This window comes from Camellia sinensis, chromosome 3, assembly GCF_055761805.1.
Source record: "Camellia sinensis isolate YWXY chromosome 3, ASM5576180v1, whole genome shotgun sequence".
Classification (NCBI taxonomy): Eukaryota; Viridiplantae; Streptophyta; class Magnoliopsida; order Ericales; family Theaceae; genus Camellia; species Camellia sinensis.
In genome coordinates, this window is record NC_138963.1 from 179,346,569 (window position 1) to 179,366,409 (window position 19,841).

At 35.9% G+C, this 19,841-nt stretch overlaps 1 protein-coding gene and 1 long non-coding RNA gene across 4 annotated transcripts; both read left to right on the forward strand.

Annotated features, from left to right (window-relative positions):
* Positions 1-9,996: 9,996 nt before the first annotated feature.
* LOC114286137 (putative WD repeat-containing protein C2A9.03) lies at positions 9,997-17,869 on the forward strand. 3 transcript variants are annotated; one of them, XM_082921572.1, is made up of 10 exons: positions 9,997-10,237; positions 10,591-10,741; positions 10,848-11,015; positions 11,703-11,789; positions 16,103-16,237; positions 16,327-16,437; positions 16,573-16,664; positions 16,760-16,865; positions 16,963-17,049; positions 17,132-17,869. In XM_082921572.1, the coding sequence occupies exons 2-10, from the start codon at positions 10,595-10,597 to the stop codon at positions 17,543-17,545; spliced, it is 1,347 nt and encodes a 448-aa protein (XP_082777698.1). In that variant the 5' UTR covers positions 9,997-10,237; positions 10,591-10,594; the 3' UTR covers positions 17,546-17,869. The 3 variants fall into 3 exon arrangements, with proteins under 3 accessions (XP_082777698.1, XP_082777697.1, XP_082777699.1); XM_082921571.1 differs by having other exon boundaries at positions 10,152-10,354; XM_082921573.1 differs by lacking the exon at positions 9,997-10,237 and adding an exon at positions 10,343-10,447.
* On the forward strand, positions 12,397-12,925 carry LOC145822951 (uncharacterized). The gene is made up of 2 exons (XR_014364819.1): positions 12,397-12,535; positions 12,862-12,925. It is a non-coding gene; the product is annotated as an uncharacterized LOC145822951 (long non-coding RNA).
* Positions 17,870-19,841: the final 1,972 nt, after the last annotated feature.

Consider the following 19,841-nt stretch of genomic DNA (forward strand, 5'->3'; position numbering starts at 1 on the left):
TTCCCAAGATGATGTTGTATGGTGAGGGCGTGTCAATTACCAGAAATTTCGTCTGGATCTTCTTATTGCCGGCTTGTACTTCCAAGTTTGTTGCACCCAGTGGCCATGTCGGCGTTCCATTAAAGCCGACCATCAGGCCGCTGGATTGTTCTAAGTCATCAGGGTGAAGGCCCAGCTCCTTGTAACATCTGACATACATGATGTCACAGGAGCTGCCTTGATCTATTAGGATGCGTTTCACTTGGCACTCCCCAACCTGGAGGGATACTACCGAGGCATCATTATGCGGATGTTGGACCAATTCCAGGTCGGCTTCAGTAAAGGCTATCATTGGCCCTTGGCATTCTTCTGGCCGATGTCTCTTCTCCCCGACTTGGTAGACATGCTGTAAATGTCTTACCCTCTGGGTCTCCCCTCTGACTTCGTTTTCGTTGACCCTTGAGTGGATCACATTAACCACCCTTGGTCCTCCTGCTTGTGGTAGCTGTGCTGGGGGAGGCGGCGCTGCTGGTGCTTGAGGCAACCTTGCCTGTTCTTCCCTTGTCCTGGCTTCATCGACCAGGTCCCTCAGAAGGCCTTGTCTCACCAGGTCCTCCAAGTGTGCTTTCAGGGCTCTGCAACCTTGAGTTGGGTGCCCTTCTTCATTGTGGTAGGCACAACGTCTACCAACGTTCCTTCCCATGAATTCCCCTGGTGCTCTTGCCGGAGCCCTAAAATAAGGTTGGTTTCGAATCTGATCTAAGACTTTATGGATTGGGATTCGGAATACCGTCGTTACCGCCTGTTTACTTCTCAACTCTGTTTCTTGTTTGGTCGGCCCATTGTTGCCTCGGCCCTGCTTCGGCGAGCCGTTTCCCTTTTCTTGCTTTACCTCTTTGTTTCCCGATGTATCTTCTTCGGCTCTAGCGTACTTCTCAATTCTTGCCATGAGTTCTTCCATGCTTTTTGGCAATGTTTTTACCAAAGACTTCCGTAGTGGGCAGTCATCTTTCAGGCCGTTCTTGAAAGACACGACCGCTGCCTCTTGGTTGCATTCGGGTATTCGGTTGAACACCTTGTAATACCTCTTCGCATAGGCCCTAAGGCCTTCTTCCTTGGTGATTCTTAGGGCCATCAAAGCATCAACCCTCAGGGGCTGCAGCTTGTTGGTCACGAACCTGGCCACAAACATCTCGGCCAAGCCTTCCCATGACTTTACGCTTCCCTTTGGTAATTTATGGAACCAATCAGATGCAATTTCCCCAAAGGATGAGGGGAATACTTTGCAGAGCAACGGCTCGTTCCCGCTATATAATGCCATTGAATTCAGGTATAGTCCAACATGAAAGTTTGGATCTGATTTGCCATCATAAATTTGAAACCTCGGCATACTGAATCTCTTTGGTGGTTCAAATTTGTCCAGTTCCGCCGAGAAGGCTGTCTTTGGTTTTACTGGGGAGTTTACCTCGGCTTCAACATTCTGCTGTCTCCTTTTGAGGTAGTCCCTCAGGTCTTCTTTGCTCCTCCCTGGAGCTCGGCTGTCTTTGGACTTTAGTCTTTTTGGTACACTACTTTCGGCCTCATGGTGGGCCCGTTTGGATCTTTCTCCATGGGTTGTGTCAAAACAGAGTGCTTGCCTTTGAACATGCCGATGTTCTTTGGGCTCTGGATTCTTCTTGTGGTGCGTCCTTCGGGACTCTTCTTGCCTCGGCTCTTCTCGTTCGACTTCCCTGGAAGGCCGGTGAGAATGCCTTCCGCTCCTGGTATGCTGAGGGACCTCGGGGATTGTTTTTCTTCCGCCCTTCTGGGTGTTGGTTGCTGGCATCGGTGTATCTTGCAGCGAGTATGGTGGCTGCATAACATTATTCTGCATCATGAAGTTGACGACTGACTAAAGGTCTGCCAATTTGTTCGCCAATTCTTTCACTTCCTCATCCCTCCGTAGGCACCTGTCCCTCCAAACCTGAAGGTTATCTTCGTTATAGTACTTGCTCTGGTCTGTTCTTTTTGAAGCGCCGCCCTCCTGGCCGGCGTCTTTTTCTCCGTGGCCTTGGTTATGATTTTCTGTATTAAGGTTGTCTCCTTCAATATCAAAATCAATTGGTCTACCACTCCCGACAGGAGCGTTGCCCCCAATGTTTTCCCTTTCTCCGTCACTGGCCATCTATTCTTCTTTGATTCCCACAGACGGCGCCAAATTGTGTGGGTGAAAATCTGACCACACTGCCTGCTTAGTGATCAACTGGAGAGCACAGGCAGAATAGATGGCTTCAGTAACCTGTAACAAAAAGAAAAGGCTCCGGCGGTGGTTCTTCCACCCGGGGGCACTCCGACGATCAAGTCAGTATATCTCTCAAAGATAATCAAATGCTAAACTTAATATTCAAAACATAAATTACATACCTTAGACCCACGGGGGTGCCTCTCTTTTATAATATACTCAATCCAAGTCCTACTAGAAGTATGACTTCTATGAACTCCAATTCTGTGCTCACTTTGGACTCCTCAAGAGATAAAGATAAACTCCCTAAGAGCTTTATCCTTATCTTGGTTAAGTCCCCTCTTCGTCTTAGGACTCTTGTCCCTTATTCGTTTATCTCGGATTCCGATATCTTCGGAGATAACCTCGGCAACACCGAGATCACCTCGGCCTAACTACCACGACACGTGGCACCTCGGCTGACACGTCGGCGTCACCATGCCACGTGTTGGTATTCAGAAAATATATCCCCACATACATATATATATATTTGTGAAAAGATAAAACAATACCTTAAAAATATGCATGCGTGGCCTATTATAGACAAATAATACATATTTTTTCAGATTACTAGTTATTAGAGATTGTAAAAGTTATAAATTATAATTTAAGAAAATATTCAAATTTTGTAAAGTTTAACCAAACCGTCAAACCAATTACATCCATTCATCAACCCGCACGACCCGCTTAATTCGTATCTATCAAATCTATAGACAGTTGTGAATTAATTTTTTTTCACTTTGCTTAATTTTAAACAGATAGCAGATAAAATGCCACCTGACTAAATCTAATCCACGATCACCCCTACTGGAGATGATAACCGCACATTCTAAGGACAATGAATCGTTGACTCCACTACCCATATGAAGGAGTCCGGATCCTCTCCAGCCCCTCTCTCCATCCGTTCCTCCGGCCAAGGGTTCAGATAAAGTCACGTTGCCTACAAAAAAATATACGGCTCAGATTTCGTTCTTTAAAAAAAAGAAAATACACACCACTTACACACTGACAGCACATACGGCTCAGATTTCTCACTGACACACGCACACTCAGCACACACTCACTCTACTCTTCTCTCTCCCCCTCTCTCTCTCTCTCTCTCTATATATATATATATCACATTTCTAACCAAAAAAAAAAAATTAAAATCACACTCTCTCTATCACATTTCTAATAAAAAATAAAAAAATATATTTTAATTTTTTCATTTTATTTTCATAATATTTATACATATAATTTTTAATATAAAATTTTAATTTTTATAAAGTAATATTGTTGAAAATATACTTTTAAAATAAGATTAATAATAAATATATTTAATCAAAATTTAAAATAAATAAAAAGTAATTACTATGTTTAGTTATGCTTTCAAAGTATTATTTTTAAAATATAAAATTATTTTGATGAAAATAAATACATAAAAATCATATATTTTTGAAATTCTCAAAAATAATGTTCATTCTAAAAAAAATATATGAAAATAATTCAATCTGTGTATAGATGTAAATTTTTTATTTTCTTCTAAACATAAATTCAATTAATGTTATAAAATTAAAATTTTATATTAAAAATTATATATATATATATATATATATATTATGAAAAAGATTAAAATAATTTTTTAATTTTTTATTAAAAATGAGAGAGAGAGACGATGGGATGTGACCGTGTGGTGCAGTGACGTGAGGGAGAGAGAGGAGTGTAAGAGAAAAGGAAATGGTTTGGTGTGGGTGTGTTTTGAAAGTGTTTGTTTAAAGAAATAAATCTGAACCATTTATTTTCTTGTAGGCGACGTGGCTTTATCTCAGCCCTTGGCTGGAGGAACAGCCGGAGAGAGGGGCTGGAGAGGATCCGGACTCCATATGAAGGTCTAATTTTGTTATAAAGAAATTTTAATAAAATACAAAAGAAAATAGTCTAAATTAGACCGTTGGCAAAATGACAAAAGAAAAAATAACAACTATTTTTGACATTAACATAGACTTTAAAAATAAAAAATAAAAAAATTCAGTATTTACTGAAAAAAAAAAATTGATACCCTTAAAATAGGAATGTTGATGAGCCGTTTGAGGCTCAATTTCCTATTATATTATTACAAATGAATTCAAGGATCACATTTTAACTATTTATAATTAGGGTTGAGAAAAAAAAATTAAAAAGTTGCAAATCGATTTGATTCAAATCGATTTGTATTATTTTATTTTATTTTTTAAATGCACGGTTCAATCATAATTTTTAAAATAAGTGAATCGTACTTTTTAATTCGATCATGCTTATAGTTCTCATTTGGAACCAATCCCAACCACTTAAATACATACATATTTATAATATGTTATTTATAGTTGATTCTCAAGTATCTCATTAATATCTTAAATATATTCAGAAGTTGTCAATTTTTTGCTTACAAGTATTTTATCGTTTTATAGTAAAACTAATTCAAAACAATAAATTAAACAATTTTATTTATAAATCAATTATATATTACTTGATCTTATTTTATTTATAAATCAATTATATATTATTTGATCTTTGAATAAGTTGTGACTATGCTGTAAATCATGACAAATTTCATTATATGTATTAATTAATATATTAATTGGTGTAGATGTAAAATAATTTTAGAGGCTTTAAATTTTTATAATTTATGTAATGGGTGGAGTCATAATTTTAAAATAACAATACTATAATTATGTTAATACATTAATCCACGAAGTACACTAACAATCTCTATAATTTAGGATTTGTGTCATTTTGATCCATAACTTTTCAAATGTGACACATTTGACTTTAAATTTTGAATCTTGATCCAAATAAGGACAATTAAAGATACCATTGCTTAATTTCAAGAGCAAAATAGTCATTTTAATAAAAATATAAACTAAATTGACAAAAATATATGTCAAAAAATTATTTTTGAAATTTTAAAAATTATTTCTACCCACTAAGATAAAATTATGTAAAATTAATAAAATTTTTAAACATTTATTTATTTATTTATTTTATCAAATTAATTTTTATTATGTGTTTAGATGATGATCATGTAATTGGTGGTTATTTTTATTTTTATTTTCATTAAATTAGTTTCTATTTTTTCAAAATTCAAATATGGCGACAATTTTGATATCATTATTAAACAAATCCATTAAATCAAAAAATCTAAAACTAAAAATATTTCATATATCAAAAATATATTGATTACACATTAAAATTCTAACAACCACTCATTACATAATTATCATCCAAACACATAATAAAAATTAATTTGATAAAAAAAATAAATGGCTAAAAGTTTTATTAATTTTATATAATTTTATTTTTAGTGAATAGAAATAATTTTTAAAAATTTAAAAATATTTTTTTGATATTTATTTTTGTCAAATTAGTTTATATTTTATCAAATTGACAATTTTGTCATTAAAATTAAGCAATGGTATTTTCAATTATCTTTATTTGAAACAAGATTCAAAATTTAGGGTCAAATATGTCACAATTGAAAAATCAAGGATCAAAGTGACACGAGTTCCAAACTATAGAGACGGTTAATATAATTCACCTTACATTAATTAGTATACCAATTAATACATATAACACCACTACTTTAATTTACTTCACAACCAAACCATGTTTCTCCTTATTTATAGCATCATTTTATGAATAATACTATATGTACCAATTAGTATATTAATTAATATACTAATTGTTGATGTGACATAATTTAAAATATTTTTTATATTTATAATTTATATAATAAGTGATGACAATAATAATATTATAATTAATGTTGGTACGTACATTAATTGCATGTGTTATTTTATTGGGATTGTTTGGAGTATTCTAAATAAGTGCACTTTTTGACTTTTTAGATAAAAAAGTAAAGGAAAAAAAATAATTGTTTAAGAAAACTTTTTAACTTTTTACAAAAAAAAATATGTATTAAAATATTATATAAAATAGGAAAAGCACCATGTTACCCCTAATATGGTGATTGCCTATTGACAGTGAATAGAGTTAGGGGTGTGCATAATACCGCCGAAACTGCCAAAATCGCACCAAACCGCACCGCCAAGGCAAATTCGTTATTATTTGCCAATCGAACCGCCGGTTTTTGGTAAGAAAAATGGCAAATTCTAGTGACACTTTTATCAATCCGCCGGTTTCTATTTTTCTTCCAAACCGCACCGACCCGCACCGCTATTAAATCATGTTTTATAAGATTCTAAATTTTTTTTTTCACTTAAGTTTGCTTGTTGTTCTATACCTTAGAATATAGTATTACATTACTGCTCGAGGGGAATTCAAGATGTCAGTAATCCAAAATAAAGTTGGATTCCAATTCACTTTTCAAGATGCTTAACATCACGGTATCTCTCGTCTTTTTTTTACTCTTTGATTTAAGTTTTGTAATTTGAATTATATTTTTTATAAACCGCCAATCCGCCCGAACCGCCAAGGCAAATCCACCATTATTTGCCAACCGAACCGCTGGTTTTTGATAAGGAAAATGGCAAATTCTAGTGACACTTTTATCAATCCGCCACCCGCCATACGGTTTCTATTTTTCTCTCAAACCGCACCGACCCGCACCGCGCACACCCCTAAATAGAGTAAGGAAGCCCTTGAATGGGATTTCATCCGACAAGTCCTCCATTTTTTCAACTTCCCCCAACTCTGGATTGATCCTCCATTTTTTCAACTTCCCCCAACTCTGGATTGATCCTCCATTTTTTTAACTTCCCCCAACTCTGGATTGATCTCATCCTTTCTTGCATCTCTTCTTCTTCATTTGCAATCCTGTTTAATGGTGGTACAACTGAAACCTTTCAACCCTCCCAACGTATTCGTCAAGGTGATCCCTTTTCACCCTACATTTTTATCCTATACTTGGAATACCTTTCACTCTCTATCACCCACGCTTGCAACCTCCAAATGTGGAAACCCATACAAGTGTCCCGAGGTGGCCCATCCCTATCACACCTTTTCTTCGCCGATGACCTTATCTTCTTTGGCGTAGCAAACACCTCAACCTGTCAAACCATAGCCAATACCCTTCAAAATTTCTGCGAGATGTCGGGACTCCATATTAACTCGACCAAATCCAAAGTCTTTTTCTCAAACAATGTGGATGACCAAACCCGCTCCATGCTTGCTAACCAACTCCAAATCCCCCATACCTTGCACCTTGGCAAATACTTGGGTTGCCCCATCCATCATGACAGACCAAATGCCAATTCCTTCAATTTCATCATTGAGAAGATCCAGAACAAACTCACTAGTTGGCGAGCCAAACTTCTTTCTCCAACAGGCAGAACTACCATCATTAAATCTGTTAATGCTGTCATCCCCACCTATATCATGCAAACCAACTTCCTTCCGAAGAAAACCATCCAAACCATTGACAAGCTTAACAGAGACTTCCTGTGGGGATCGACGCCGGAAAAAAGGAAACTCCACGCTGTGAATTGGGAGAATGTCTCCAAACCCAAACATCTTGGTGGTCTAAGAATCAGACAAACCCTCCTGGTCAATCAAGTGTGCATGGCCAATTTAAATTGGCGTCTAGCAAATGATAACCAGTCACTGTGGATTAGAGCTCTCAAAGCCAAATACCCAAATAATACCAATCCTAGAGGCGCGCCTCTCCCATTTGGAGAAGTATCCTTAAAGGTAAAAACCTCTTTGACAAAGGAACCAAAATCCTCATTAGAAGTGGGTCTAACACTAGCTTTTGGTTCGACAATTGGACCAACCTTGGCCCTCTGCGTCACCTAGTGGAAGGCCCCCTTACTCGCGAGGAAACTACTCTCACAGTCCGCGATTGCTGGATTTCAACTCATTGGAATTTTAATAAACTGTCCATACCAATCCCATCAAACATCATTTCCCAAATTCAAACTATCACGCCGTGTTGGTTTGGACTTGCACCCGACATGACCTCTTGGACTCACTCCCCCGATGGCCTTTTCACCAACAGTTCTGCATACTTACTTTCCAAAAACTTCTCCACCACCCCTCCCTTATCCAGTTGGGATTGGGTTTGGAAACTCCCTACCAGACCAAGAGTGGCCCATTTCATTTAGCTAGCCCTCCAACAACGTCTTCCCAGCAAAGACCTCCTATATTCTAGAAACATCACCTCGGTTAGTTCTTGCCAACTTTGTGGGTCATCTCCAGAAACGACCCTCCATGCCTTGAGAGACTGTACTTCTGCGATAAGTTTTTGGGACTCACTCATTATCCCCACTAAGGTCTCACCTTCTTTCAACCTTAGCTCAACGGAATGGCTCAAAACCAACTGCCTCTCCACTGAGCCTCACTCATCTTCAATTCCTTGGGCCATTGTCTTTCCCCTTGCTTGTTAGACCATTTGGAAAAATCGAAACTCTGCCTGCTTCAAGCCCACTCCCCCAAACCCACTCAAACCTACCTGGACCATTGCTCTAGCAACCTAGTGGTATCACCTTTCCTACACCACCAAACCCCGTGCCACTAAAACCATTGCTTGCAGTTGGAAACCACCCCCCTTTCCTTGCTTCAAACTTAACACTGATGGCGCGGCAAATGAACATCATGCAGCCGCAGGCGGTATCATTCGTGACAGCCATGGTAATTGGGTCTCGGGCTTCTGCAGATTTCTGGGCAAAACCAACAGTCTAACTACTGAATTTTGGGCCCTTAGGGATGGTCTCAATTTGGCTTTTGAAATGGGTCTTACTCCAATTGAAGTTGAATCTGATGCTCTCACTCTTGTGCACATGGTATTAACTAATTGCAATGACCAACACCACCATAGCAATATTGTTCATGACTGCAGGTTCCTCCTGGACAACCTCGGATCACCAACTGTTAAACACATTTTTAGGGAAGCAAATCAAAGTGCGGATGCGCTAGCCAATTATGGGCTACTCATGATGGATGGGAATTTTCATGTTTTCTCCTACCATCCATCTTCTTTTATTTCTCAGATGGTTATGTATGATGCTATGGGGATTCTATATCCCAGAACTATCCTGTACTAGCTATTTATTCTATATCAAGCTTATATTTACCAAAAAAAAAAAGAGTAAGGAACCCAATACGGTGGCCAGCATACATCGGAAGATGTATAGCAGAAGTTGCCTCCAATCCGAGATCAGGCTGGATAGTATCGTTTGGCCTGTGAAGGCCTATCACGGGTTCCTTTTTGATAATCGGAACCGTTCAATGTGTAGAACTCATCGAGTACTATATATTTGTAAAAAATCACGTTGATTGAATATCGATAGCTATCTCATCGAATTAATATTTTGTTGACCATTAATTTGTTCATCGTCTTTTTTTATACAAAACTGATTTGATCATATAGTTATCGATATCTAATCAATTTGATTTTTTATAAATATATAATACTCAACGAGTTCTATATATTGAACGGTTTAAATTATCAAAATAAGACCCGTAATAAGCCCCTACAAGCCGAACAACACCGTCCTACGTATATTTTTTGTGCACTCGCCTGTGCAGATTGTATTATCACTTCAATAGACTTGTTGACTGTACTTTTTTTTAAATGTATTTTTTATATTATTTTTTATAAATAGTAATAATTTTTTGATTTTTTTATAAATTTTTTATTTTTTATTTTTTTTATAACATGCCAAACTCTGCGTAAGCGGTTGACAACGGCACGGCTAATTAACAACCTAACGGTTCCGTTAGTGGAGCCCAAGGCCTCAGGCGCGGGATCTCTTTAACACTGGGTCCCACTTGGTGGGTCCCACACCAACAACTCGGCCTTCATTCGTTGTATCTAGAACACTCCGGCCACTTGCCCTCACTCGCTCTTTCAGACAAAAAAGCTCTCTCTCTCTCTCTCTCTCTCTCTCTCTAGCCGGAGCCTGCTTTCTGTTTGTTTCTTGGGAAAATCCTCTGGATTATTGCTATTTTCACGCCTTTATATTTCGCTTCACAGACCTTTGATTCATTGAAATCTACTTGACTTACTTCCTCGAAGATTAATCTGTAATTTTTGTCTCTTTTTCTTCTTTTTGTTGTTGGAATTATTCACTGATGACGAAGTATTGTACTCGTCATTGATTGTTTTTGTCATGATATGTTGTTTATTTCGCTTTATACAGTGTATGTGATCGATTAATCGGCTATCTTATCTGTTGTGTCTTTGATTTTAGTGTCATCGTCTTTACCAAATTAAACCAAACCACTTCGAATTAGGTTTTACGCTCTTGTTCACATTTTTTTTTCGTAACTTCTAAAGTGTATTTTGCTTCTTTCTCTTTGTGGATTCCTGAAAATATTATTATGTTTTAGGGATGAAGTTGTTTTTTGGCTGATTAACTTACATTTTTCGATTGTAGGCCAATGGCACAATTTCAGAACCAAGAATACATGGTTGAAGATGATTATGACATAAATAATATCGATGATAATCCCTTTATGGACATCGAATCACATAGGAACAGTGTTGATGAGTCTCTGGACTCAGATTTTGAGGACGACATCGAGTTGGTATGTTTTAATCTACCATTGTTAATATATTATATTATTATGGGTGGTAATGGACAGCCGATCAAAAAAAAAAAAAAAGGGTGGTAATGGACTTTTGGGTTTACAGAGCAAGGCAAAAACTGATACTTCAGCTTTGGAAGCTAGAAATGGCAAAGATATTCAGGGAATTCCTTGGGAGAGGTTCAATTTCACCAGAGACAAGTACCGTGAGACAAGATTGAAAGAGTACAAAAATTACGAGAACCTTTCACGCTCTCGTGAGGAACTCGTTAAGGTCAATCTTTGCCTCTTTCCATTTGTTTCAATGATTGCTACTGTTGTATGATCAATTATAGTTCTGTCATGAAGGCTGTTTCGGGGAGTTGAAAATCTATGGAGGATTCAATTCCTCTTTATGGAAAATAAAAAATAAAAAATAAAAAAAGGGTTGCTCCCTTATAAAAAAAGGGTTGAATCTCTCCAGTCTTGGGTTGTAGTTGTGTGTTACCAAATGTGTTTTACGTTGGGTTGAGAATCCTTTTAGCCATAGGAAAGATAAGTGAAGAAGTGGAAGCTGGGAATCTCCCATTTGGTTAATTATTGACTTAGATTTAATATTCCTTACTTAAATTTTTGGATCTTTGATTAATTATTGACTTAGATTTAATATTCTTTACTTCAATTTTTGGATCTTTATTTAGTTGTAGAGGTTCCCAAGAGGTTTACTGGGCTTCATAATTGAGCACCCTTTTCAATGAAAGAAATAAAACAATTTTTTTTATCATTGTAGGGGACCCTGTATATTCTCTCTCATTCATGAAGTCTACACTAGAAGTGTCATGGAAGTAGTTTGATAGCTTCTTATTTTTTAATAAGATCCTGATAAATTTTACACATGATCCCGAAGTTAGTTGTGTTTCTTCATCCAATAGAGTTGTGTTTCATCTGTTGAGCCCTGTTGCTAAAAATATAGTGCTGACAGGAGTGCAAGCAGGTGGAGAAGGGCCACAGCTTCTACGACTTCCAGTTCAATACAAGGATTGTCAAATCGACAATTGTGCATTTTCAGGTAGAGACGCTCCCAACTGATTTTAAAGCTTTAGTTTTTACCTAGAATCCTTCTGGTTGCTATGGAGGCATATCTTATGTAGTTTCAGTTATTTTATATTCTTATATTCAATAATTATTGAGAACTTTACTTCAAAGCAGAATTTTTTAATTAACTTGAACGAAAGCCTCTACAACTTACTTCAAAACATGTAAGATATTATGTCCAATATTTTGTCCCCTTACCTTTTTAATATTTTTGAATGGGCATTGATTGGAGTCTCACCAGTAGTTATTTGTGTATCTAAACTAATCATGCTATCAAACCCTATGTATTTGACAATCTTTAAGATATCGTTGCCTACATTCACATGGATAAGAAATTGCTTATATTTGTTGGGATTATCACTTTCTCTAATTTTCAATTCTAGCGTCAAACAAAGCGATTTATTCATTTTTCTAAAACCACTTTGGAATTGGGTACATGCATATCAATGGTGACAATAGTTTCGCAGGTTTTGCGCATATATTAACACTTTTGGATACCTTAATTTATTGTTGTAGCTCTGTTCTCCCGTCATTCTTTTGAAGGTATGAAGTTTATAAATGCTGCCTTATGTTAAAGCTTAGGAGATTTTGTAATTTATTTGTAACAATGATGTGATTGGTGCCCAACTACTAACAAAACTTTGAGCAGTGTTCCAGATTAAATCATGTTCTAATGAGATCATTATGCTTGAGACAAACCTTCTTGTGGCCTGCAAACTGGTGAATTTGCCTTGCCTTAAATCAAATTATCATAATTATCCTTACCTTTCTCATAACAAAGGTGATTCTGTGCAGGCTAGCATAGATATTGTTAATAGAGTTGGGCTGTTGCTAGCATTATTTTGTTGTTTCCTGAGTCAGAAGGATCTGTTTGGAGAATTTTACCTGAAATACTCTGGCAGCAACAAAAAAATCTTGCACTTGCCCTTCTCTGTATATATCATCTGGTATTAGAATTAAGCTTTTTCCACTGATTTGTTTTTGCTTCTGCCCGGTTCAAGTAGCATTGAGCCGGGTCATGTATTTACTGAATCCTTTTTGTGCAGATTATTTACACTTGCCAAGTTTCACATCCATTTTTATAAAATTACAAGATCTGTATTTGGAAGGTACAATCATGAATATGTACAAATTGGTATCTGAACAGCTGAATATTTTTGATGCAAAGTTATGGATGAGGAAGCATTGTGGTGAGGATATAATGGCTTTATTGAGATCTGCAATTTGTTAATGATGTAGATGTACCTTTCAATGCTTTGATATTGCTCTTTGGTTGTTAAATTATTGTACATGCTACCGTACACAATTATGCTTTTTTGCGCATAAATGCATCTTTGTATATTTTATATTCACCTCCAAGTCAGCAATGCATGCAGCATTAGTGTTATCACATCAAGTTATTTATTTATTTTTGATGGTTTCTCTTGGTTTATAGTGTTGAAAGATAGTCTAGTATGTAATGAGTCTTAAGATTGAGCTATGATTGTTTTTCTATTTCATTGTCTTCCAGTGGTTTGTTCTGTGATATTTATTATCTGTTGTGTGACACTGACGAACTATGTGTCTAGTAGTGACTCCAAATCAGCAGAGCTTCAGCTATAATTGCATCTGTGACTACTTTCATTCTGTTTTATGTTGTAAATAGTTGATCTGTTAATGTAGATTACCTCCTCCCTCTTAAGACATCCAAATATGTGAGAGATTGTTAATGCACCATGATTAGATTTTGTCCAAATATGCGTCAAACTTAACTATATCCATTTGTTGATGTATGTCAACAGCTTGAGGTCCATGGTTCACGTGGTTAGTCATCTTAGGTATCTTAGAGAATGGAACACTTTGTGAAGAGATTTGAAAGCTTTTTTTATGCTAAGAGGTCAACATTTTGTCTTCCGCAGACAGTGGTATGGAAATACTTTAGTCACTTACTTTTTTTTTTTAAAAAAAATGCTAAGATCTTGTGGCATATGTAACACTTGTATAAGCGTTTTTTTTTGAGTTATTAGAGAAAAACATGCAGTGGATCTTAAATGACACTAGCAATAGATCTTTGTAGTTATGTTTTCTTTTTCTTTTTGAATTTTCCCCCTTGACATATATTGGCAGTAACATGGTAGTTTATTGGTGCATCATGGTTGGCTATTCGTTGACCCGACAATCTGTAAATCTATATAGTTTGTCATTGTAGCCTCTTTGTTGTTGCAGTCTGTATGCTTTAATTTTTTCCAATACAAATTTAGATTCATAATAAATAAATAAAAAAGTTTTCTGGTTGCTTGAAGACCTATCTATGTATTGATTTGGTTGATCAACTGATTTTAGCTTGAGTTATTGATTGTCACTGGTAATGGTGCAAATGTTGATTTGCCTGCATTGGGAGCTTTGATTTTAATTAGGTTCTTATTCTTGACTGTTTAATTTGGCTTTTTGATTGCATGTGGGAATGCCATCTCATCTTTATTTCAGCTTTAAAGCAGGGTGGCAGTTAAGTCTGAGCAGCTGGTGCATAAGAATACCTTATTCATATGGTATGCTAGGGGACATATCTGAGCATTTAAGAGGCCTCTGTAGAAATACCTGCAATTAACATTGATGTGTCCTTATTGTTGGGGGCTCATTAGAACTATTGTTTTCATGTTTATTATCTCAGTGACACATAAATTGCTGTACTGTTTTGTTTAAAAATTCCATATTAATTTGACTATCAATATCATTCTGGCTGAGATCTTTCCCTGATTAGTGGTTAATTATACCCATTATGACATGGATGAGTTTTGTAAATTGGTGCTAACGTTTACCCACAAACAGGGCATGTATCTTTCCTTGGTGTGATGTTTCCTTTACATCTTTAATCGTGTTATGTTTCACTAGGATTGTTTTATGCATGGATTTTTGAATGGTGAAGTCTCAGCACTTTCTCTTTCATGTCTTTTATTCTTTTTCCCAGGCCGATATTTATTGCATTTTTCCTTTCCTTTCCTTGGTGTATGTTTTCATTTGACTGTTGTTTTGGGCCTTAAGCAAAAGAACCCAAAGTTCGCAAGGCAATGATTAGACATTCTTCTGATTATCTACCTTCCATGCATTTAGATCTTTCTTGTTGGATGCATGAAATTTTTGCTCTTTGTAAGTAACATTGGCAATTAAGGTTTTGTTATTCTAGCTGAATCTTTGACTTGTTAAGTGTTATGGGTTCTCTAAGAGACATCGACCATCACATTTTAACTGTGTCTACAAGCTATGTTACTATTGTGTCCTTGAAATTTTGAACAACAGAGGTTCTGTACCAGCCCTTTTCTTCTTCTTCTTCTTCTTCTTCTTCTTCTTCTTCTTCTTCTTTTCCTTTTTAAATACTGAATTAAGTCAGTCGTGCTTACCAGTTCCATTTACTAATTGGCATTGTCAAATAGCATGGTTCATATATTGTCATACGGCATACCCATAAGAATCGTCATATGGAAAGAAGAGCATTGTGAATAACACCGATTTTATTTTTCCTTTTTTTTCCAACAGAAATAATGCTAATTTGATTTCTTTTGAGTGGATGACCTAATGTGTTCGCATGTTAACTTCCCTAATCCCTCCTATGCTGGGTCCCCTGGATTTCTAGCTTTTGGTGTAGCTTTCCTCAAAACTTGTGGAGTCCAACTAATCTTGCCTGTGTGAGGCAAACTAGGTTGCTAAGTCTGCTGTATTTGGCATGTCAGTATTTTCACAAGCGAGCCAAACTAGCAGCATGTACTTCTCAGCACAGTCAGGACGATCATTTTTAAGTGGCATCTCATATTATGCATTTGGCTAATTAGAGGCACATGGAGTCAGTAACATGTCCAACGGTTTTTAAGGTTTAACCCTCAATTGGTGAATGGGTTGTGTCAGGTATTGGGTGACCATTAAATGGTTGCAATAATTAGTTACTTTTGGAACATGAGTAACTAGTACTCTTTGTTGTAAAAAGTTTTGGTAGTAATTAAGGGAATAATTTCTAGTGTATATTGTGACTCTCTCTCTCTCCTCTTTGGAACATGAGAAACTAGAACTCTTTTTTTAATGGAATCATGAGCATAATCTAGTGGTTTTCATTCCTACAATAAGGTTCTAGAAAATTACCTCTTGATGAATCATGTTTTTGTTGAGTTGGAAAAAAAATAATAATGCATGGACGAACTTTGGAATTGTTTTATTTTTCCAACTATATTGTCAGGATCTTATCAGTTCATATATGCATTGGATGATTGGCTGAATATTGTTACTAAAGCCATTAGACTGAGTATTTCCTTTCTGCAGTTAAGGAATCTTCTATGGGCGACCTCAAAACATGATGTGTACCTTATCCAAAACTATTCAGTAATGCACTGGTCGTCACTTCTGAGGAGGAGCAAAGAAGTGCTAAATGTTGCTAAACCGATTGTGCCCACACTAGTAAGAAACATCTTGTCTGAGTTTCTTTGTTTGCTAGTATATTCTGATAATTTGAAGCATAGAACAATTAACTTGGGATGCTTTTGCAGAAATACCCTGGTTCCTTGGCTCAGACACTCCACAGGGTCCAAATAAGCACTATGGCTGTTAAAGATAATCTACTGGTGGCAGGTGGTTTTAAGGGGGAGCTGATCTGTAAGGTATAATGTACAACCATTGAAGAACTAAAAGTTACTATTTTTTTTGGTCTTTTTCTGTCATTTTTAATGTTTTTTGAGAATTCTTCTACTGCATGCAACCACATAATTTTCTCACTTGTTCTTTTACTTGTTCAGTATTTAAACCAGTCTGGGGTTGCCTTCAGCACAAAAATAACCACAGATGAAAATGCTATAACTAATGCAGTGGACATATGCTACAATCCCAAGTTCGTTCAAATCTTAACTACATGCAATTGTAAGAATTATTAAAGCATGGCCTATGCGTTGATGTAGCATTGTTAATATGTTGCTTGTATTGCAGTGGCTCGGTGAGGATCATGACTGCAAATAATGATGCTCAGGTCAGGGTTTTTGATGCTGTGAACTTCAAGTGCATCGGCCATTTATGCTTCCCTTGGTCCGTAAATGTGAGTAGACCGGAAACTGCTGTCTGATACAAATCTCGACCTTCTGATATATTTCTCGAATTTCTAACCTGTATATTTTTACTGGTTTTGTTTGCAGAACACTTCTGTCAGTCCTGATGGTAAATTACTGGCAGTCCTAGGGGACAGTGCGGAGTGCTTAATCACAGATGCTCAGTCTGGGAAGGTTGGCTGCTACTCTATTTTCCGCAATTTCATTTCTTCAGGGTTTTCCTCGTTTGGGTCTTATTTAAACGACTCTTTGGCAGGTTCTTCAAAACCTCAAGGGACACTTGGACTATTCATTTTCTTCAGCTTGGCACCCCGATGGCCGAATTTTCGCAACAGGGAACCAGGATACTACATGTAGATTGTGGGATATTAGAAAACTGTCCGAGTCTGTGTCAGTACTCAAGGGAAGGATGGGTGCAATCAGAGCCATAAGGTTCTCATCAGATGGCCGGTTCATGGCTATGGCTGAGCCGGCAGACTTTGTTCATGTTTTTGATGCACAATGTGACTACGCCAAGGCACAGGAGATTGATCTGTTCGGGGAGATTGCTGGAATTTCCTTCAGCCCTGACATGGAAGCTCTTTTTGTTGGGGTTGCAGATCGAATGTACGGTAGCTTATTAGAGTTCAAGAGGAGGGACTATAACCATTATCTGGACTCCATGTTTTAAGAGGAGGGGTGCACCTCTAGAAGTTGGTTTGCATTTGTTGATGAATGTGTGTATTACAATTTAGGAGTCGAGTGTGTTTTTGAACAGTGGCCGTGGGATGCATTTGCCTAATGGGGTTCAGTTCTTAGATTTAAGATATCAACATTGAGTTCATCCTCTTGGAATCAGCCAGGAACAGGTCCCAAGTAGTTGTGGCTGCTAAGAGATTTTTTATTTTTATTTTTATTTTTATTTTTTAAATCTGAAATAGGCAAAAATTTGTTTGTATTAATGGTGTTCGGTGTTTTTGTATATATATATATATATATTTTAAGTTTTTGTACATTTGATAGTATTAATGTGTTATTCACACTAGTATACCAATTAGTGTTACATCATTGTTACTCGCTCCACCTATTATATATATTGTAAATATCTAAAAATTTTAAAATTATATCACATTATCTATTAGTATACTCGGTAGTATATTAATTAGTATATTTAGCATTATTTTTTTTTTATTTTTTGGTCACGGGAGTGGAAGAGTCTTCTCTTTGGTAGGGCGATGCTGTTATTGAGGGTGACAAAAAGGTGGGTGGGTTGGTTGGTAATTGTCTAATACATTGGAATTTATGATGATAGATGGATTCCAGATGTTGGTGCCCCCTATTTGTTACTTTTCTCAATTCTCTCTTTTACAAGCACATCACTTGCACAATCTGAGAGAGACGGTAAGCGTATGGACCCAATGCCTTTGCGTCGTGGACTTGTATTTCATGTACTCACTCTCTCATAGTGTGTTGCAAAGTATTTTCCACGAGTTTTTTTTTTTTTGTTTTTTTTTCTCCACTTTTAATTGTAAAAATATTAATTAAACTTTCATAATCTAAGATTAGGCCATTTTTTAATTTGAGGAGTAACACTGGGAATATTAAATTTTTTATTAAATAAATGATCAAATATCTCACATGGGTGTAGGGTTTTATGAGTGTAGGGTTTTATGAGAAACATTTGATCATTTCTTTAATAAAAAAATTTTAATTTGTAACATTTTCCGAACTTGAGCCTAATCCTAGTATTAAGGCCAACTTTTCTTTTTGAGTCCCTAAATTTTAACAAAATTTTTGGGGCTTTGAGCACCGGCTCGCCCATGCTTAAGATGGGCTTTAAAAATCATAAAATATTGATGTGACGATGATATAATAATTATGATTTTAATTTTCAATAAATGGAGATAAATAGGCAAATCATTCTCTATGATTTTAATTTTCAAATTCTTTTTTATTCCACTTTCTATTCTAATACGACACCATGCAAGTGATCAAATCCTAACATCACATAAATTGGAAAATATACATAGAGGTCGTTTTAGCATTGGTTAATATAATTAATTTTTTTGTATTGAAACTTTTTTAACTTAATTTTTTTAGTTTCGTTTGATTTTTATTTTGAAATTTTTTCACTTTTGGGAGAAAAAAAGTTTAATGATTATGAATAAAAAGTAATATTTTATCTTATTGACTTTTATAGTCAATTTAATCTTTTTATGATTATTTAGTTCTAAAATAAATGCCAAATCGGAGCATAGTTTCTACTTATTTGTAAATATATATATATATATATATATATATATATATATATTTTCATTTTTGTTAGCTTGCATTGCGGCTATAATTTGTCTCCTCACTCCTGGTAATATGTCACTCAACTCCAGCTTTGGTAAATGACATAACAATCCTTACTATTAATTTGAATACCTCAAAAGTCAAGATATCATGTCAATGGCCTATAAGATTTATTACAATGTTAGAAAATATATATGAGGAGTGATGGAGACCCTCTCCAATCACCACCTCACCACCCCATACACATGTGGTAGGTGGTGATTGGAGGACAACGGAAACAAAAAAAAAAATCCAACCAATGAGAGAGAGAGGAGGTCAAAGGGGATGGAAAAAAAAGGGAGTCTTAGACATTTTTGAATATATATATACAATGTCAGAGGGAAAAAAAAAAAAAATGGAAGAAGAAGAAGAAGAAGGAAGTTCCTAGTCCGATTTCTGTTGTATTGGATAGCTACATGACATAAACAGCTCTCTATCAAAGAAGATTCAAGAGCTCGATTGGTATGGGAGTTGATTTTTTGACTATTTTAATTTGGAGTTAAAAATTTTTGTTTGGGATGGATTTTTTTTTATTTTTTTAAATTTTGTGAGAGAAAAAATAATATGATTATGGATTAGATATGATATTTTGTCTCATTTACTTAAAATAACTTATTTTATCTTATATGACTATTTTAACCTCAATAAGACAT